This window comes from Penaeus monodon, chromosome 2 (assembly GCF_015228065.2).
Source record: "Penaeus monodon isolate SGIC_2016 chromosome 2, NSTDA_Pmon_1, whole genome shotgun sequence".
Lineage (NCBI taxonomy): Eukaryota > Metazoa > Arthropoda > Malacostraca > Decapoda > Penaeidae > Penaeus > Penaeus monodon.
Window position 1 is genome coordinate 4325240 of NC_051387.1, and position 5000 is coordinate 4330239.

Below are 5000 nucleotides of genomic sequence, written 5' to 3' on the forward strand. Positions count from 1 at the left end.
AAGGTTTCCACTTGCACACATTGCAAAATATTGAACCTGGAAGATGCTCAGATCCCATTAAAGTTGTGTTCTTTTATTCAAAGCCTTAATTTTCCTTCATCTTTGCACAGAAACCAGACACTCCAAAATCCAAGACACGAGCAGACTTTGGTCTCATGGTGCTTGTTGCGTTTCTCTTCATTATTATAGTTGTTGGGATTTCTCTCACAACGTACTTCTATAACTTGCATTTGCTGGAGGTAAGTGACTTTTTATGTGGGTTTCTACTCCGTGTATGTTATATTTATGTTTGTGGTATCTCTAGTAAATGATGACGGTTGGAGACATGGCACATGATGAATGTCTGTAAAATTTCAAATTAGTATTCAAGTTTGTAATTTATTATTCATGCTGTACTGTCATTATTTTAATTCTTTGGTTTTCTATTTTCAGTTGTCCATCTTTAGCCAAATCAAATTTTTTGAAGCACCGAGAATTCTTGAGATATACAACCCTGATTGGAAGCCAGTTATTAAGGCACATTTAGGAACTCTGTTGCCCAATAACTCAATTCCTGAAGACTGCACCCATTATCTTCATTATCTGGAGAAACACAACATATCAGTCACTCCAGGTGGACTTCAAGAGGAAGAGGAGGAGTATGAGTATGTGTGAAAAATACTTTACTAATTTGCTTTTTATGAGGATACTGAAGATTGGAGAAAAGGGAATATTCATTACATAATATCAGAAATTGAATTTGATATAAATAACAATATTTTATTATTATTATTACATATGATGATCAGTATCAGTGATTATTTTCTACTGTAGTTTATTAGATTATTGTTTTTTTCTCTACAGTGATATGGTATGTCTTGACTGGACGGCACTGGCTCGTGTCCAGCTCCGAAAACTGCCTTCCGTAGATGACGTGCAGTGTTACTCTGTGTGGTGGGTGGCAGCAAAGGAAGACTTCACCCTCAAAGACTGCCTGAAAGTTGGGGGAGATCAAGGAGCATGGTGGGGTGGAGGAGAGATGTCAGATGGGGGATATCCTGTTACTAATGCAAATGTCCCACCCACCCAGATGGTCACAGGGAAATTAGGCAGAGACTCCTGGGGGCAGCTCCTAAGGCGTACATGGCTCTCTGAATCCTCATCACTCTTGTCCCTTCCAGATAGTTTCAAGGGCCATGTTTCTGTCAATTATGAAAATGATGGCCAGATTTGCCTGGAGTCTCGGCCCCAACCTTCTCTCTCATCTAGGTTTCCAGTTCTGAGGTACAGGCTGTGTACAGCCCAGAATCTTTCAGCATTAACTTACCATCTTCATAATGAAGCTCTAGCTCAGAAGAAGACAGATGTACAGCCTTTAAAACATGTTGTCGCGAGGAAAACAGAAGTTAAAGAAGAAAACATGACAGTGTCAGTAAATGTTTCATCCCCTAAAGATCCACGAATGGAAGAAGCAAAGGCCCGCGTCAAAGCAAGAATAGATCATCCTGTCTGGATTCCATGGATGTCTTCAGATCAACCTCTGCTTACCCAAGATACTGTCCTTCAGTATGTTGACAAGGTTGTCAATCTGACCTATGGATTTAAAGGTCATGTTCTCCTTCCTTCATCATGGCAGTCACAGCCTGGTGACCTGGTATTTGATCCCAAGAGATTTCCAGATCCTGTTGCTATGGCCAGGAAAATTGAAGAAAAAGGTTTTAAATTAGCTTTGACTATTCATCCATTTGTGAGTGTCAATGCTCCAACATTTGATAAGGGGACTCAGGAGGGCCTCTGGATACGCCAACGTATGTCAGAGCTCCCTGCACTCACAAACTATGAGGACACCTATCCATCTGCTGTGACAGACTTTAGCAACCCAAGGGCTAAACACTGGTTCTCAGTGCAACTCAAAAAATTGAAAAGGATGTATAATATTGACCGTTTCCACCTGAAGCCTGCAGATTCCCATGATCTTCCAGCCTACCATGAATATCACATGCCCATTCCTGGTCCAGACGCAATACTGTCATATTTCCTGGATTCTGTAAGTGCAGTGTCACCACCCATCAGTACAGAAGGTGCTGTCATGCCACCTGGTGCACCAACATTCCTTACTCTTGGAAACTCTGATGGGTCCTGGGAAGGGCTGGAGACACTAGTTCCAAGGGTGCTGACCCTAGCCATGCTTGGATTTCCCTTCATTGATGTGGGACCAATAGGTGGAATAGCAAGAATGGGACACATACCTGACAGGGAACTTTACATTCGGTGGATGGAAGTAGCAACGTTTCTTCCAGCAATGCAGGTATGGCCATACATAGAGTATTTTGAAAGTTTCCTTCAGCTCATTTTACATGTATAGTATTTAAAAGATTAAATAGTCCAAACATTGAGGTTAAAAAGAGAAACTCAAATACTGTAGTGTCATCTTGTGTAAAGCACTTTCTTGAATGTTTGCTCCTGGTAGGCATAATGTAATTTTCAATACATTTTTACAAACAATTTTCACAATGCATAGTTTTTTCTTAGTAGTATATGTTTAATGCAGTATCCAGTAATTTTCATAACCTATATATAATGCTTTCACATTTTCATAAATTTGATGTATCTTTTTATCAAAACATTTTCCTACAGTAGCATGTAATTTAGTGCATCATTCATTCTGTTTTCACCACTTTGTATCAAAAATCAAGATGTTCTGAATAAAGCAGATAAAAGTAAGTACATTGCAGTTGAGCAAATTGCAAGTAGAAAAATGAAGGGAAGTACAGGGAAATACAAGAATAAGCCGAAGGCCTTTTCGCATTTATTAAGTTAGGGCCAATTATTTCTCCTTGCTTTTTCTTTCTCTTTCCGTGGATGCTGAAATTGGCCGGGGACTTGTTGGTTTTCTGAGCTTCATAGAATGGGAAACATTATTAGTAACTTTGGGATATTTATGTTCAGTGACTTTATTATTATTATTATTATTATTATTATTATTATTATTATTATTATTATTATTATTACCACCATTACCATTATTATTATTATCATTATCATTATTACTATCATCGTCATCATCATTGTCATCGTTATCATCATCATCATCATCATAATTTTTTTAATTAATATAGTTTTTGACTCAACAGATATGTGTACTGCCTGACAAGTATGGCACAGAGATGGCAGCCCTTGCAGAGAAATACACCAAACTTCGGAAGACCGTTGTCTTACCACGTCTAAGGAAAAAGATACCAGACGCTCTCGAAAAGGGGACCCCTCTCGTCACCCCCTTGGCCCTGTTTTCACCCAATGATCCAGTTGCGGCACAGGTTTCAGATGAGTGGATCTTGGGGACTGATCTGTTGGTTGCCCCCATCACGAACAGAACTCAAAGGTCTCGGAACATTTATCTTCCAGCGGGCATTTGGAAGGACGAGATCGATGGGCACTTGCTCCGAGGTGGGCGATGGATCAAAGATTACAAGATTCCCCTAACGAAAATTGCGTACTTCACGTTCAAGTCCTTGCACAATGACCCAGCGTGAGAGGCAAGACTTTAGTGTAAATACAGAAAAAGTATTGAAAGTGATGACTGAAAATACTAACATTTTTTTTTTTTTTTTCATGCTGTCTTTCCTTTAGGTTAGAAGGAGAGAAACTGTGCCTTACTGAGCAATAACAAGCAATAGAAACAATTTCTTAACAGATCAACAGTTTTATTACCTTGCAAGTTAATGTTAGCATTTGCTAATAGTTCAGCTATACAGTGAGTGTATGGGAAATTGTATCAACCTTGTTTGTTGTGATAAAAGGTAGTATCTTTTCAGTTTATTTAATTCTGCTATTAAAGTATTCTACCACTTATATATATATACTTATATGGTAGAAGCGAGTTAAATACATTCTGATAACTCTAACTAGAAACTAATTTATAACTTGGATCTGTTGCTTTACAGATTAAGATCGGAATGTCATACACAATGTGTGTTCCATTTTTGTATATTAGGTGCTACAACTATTATTCTGAGATTAAAAAGACTTAATGTATATAGTTATAATTCTAAAAGTTCATGTATATAGATTATGATATTTATACTTACATGAGATACAAATGCAATCGTGGTTTTCACCAGTGGAATACTATGATTTTATGCTGAAATCTGTCAGGGTTGTGATAGTTAACATGTGTTGTATGTCATGCATTCTTGTACAGAGTAGACAATTTTTGCTAATAATCTGTCCAGAGTGTAGAATTGTTGAAGGTAATGATCAAAGTAAAAGCTGTAAAAGAGTGTGTGAAAGCATAGAGACAATAGTAGAAATATTTGAAAGTCTTGCATCCAGGTTAAATAGATCAGTTTGTACTAGTAATTATGGAATGTTGGGTTATATTTCCTTGACGTATGTGGTGCTGAATTTTTATCGGAAATCGAAACTGTGAATGCTTACAGTGTCCTTATGAGTATGTGATAAATTTATGTTAAAATACAATTAATTTATATGTGTTGTTAGGTTTTCTTGCCTATATGTATAAACAAATAATGATAAAAGAAATATGTAAGTATTTATCTGAGCATAAATAAGATTACAAACATACAGGTACTGTTGTACAAGAGATAAATGAGATACAACTGTAGGGTTGATATTTTTATACAAGTTCAAAATTAGAAAGATTTGTCATAGGAAGGGTATACCAGTACATAATACAATCAGTGTGTCAGTAGATCAGGAAGTATTTGTATGGGTCTTTGCTTAGGAAACTATCAAATTAAGTGCTTAACTTATATTTAAATCTCTCATACTTAATTTTTGATGAGAACCTTTTATTATGAACAATGAAACTTTCTTTTTTGTCTTCTTCTTGTATACTTGCAATACAATGGGAAAGATATTTATGAAATATTTTTCGTAATTATATAATACTCTGTTTATTTATATTATATTTTTCATAAGTATATAATTCTCTGTTTATTTATATATCTTTTCATACAATCTACATTAAAATATGAAAAAGATATATGAAATATTTTTCA

At 36.2% G+C, this 5000-nt stretch overlaps 1 protein-coding gene across 2 annotated transcripts in view; it reads left to right on the plus strand.

Annotated features, from left to right (window-relative positions):
* LOC119580339 (myogenesis-regulating glycosidase-like) overlaps positions 1–5000 on the plus strand; it is an 84235-nt gene that overhangs the window by 78811 nt on the left and 424 nt on the right. For both annotated transcript variants that reach the window (XM_037928439.1, XM_037928446.1), the window contains 4 exons: positions 111–239; positions 433–644; positions 844–2287; positions 3114–5000. The exon at positions 3114–5000 is cut by the window's right edge and continues 424 nt beyond it. In XM_037928439.1, coding sequence (XP_037784367.1) covers positions 111–239; positions 433–644; positions 844–2287; positions 3114–3512 — 2184 coding nt within the window. In that variant the 3' untranslated portion in view covers positions 3513–5000. The remainder of the gene's footprint in view (positions 1–110; positions 240–432; positions 645–843; positions 2288–3113) is intronic.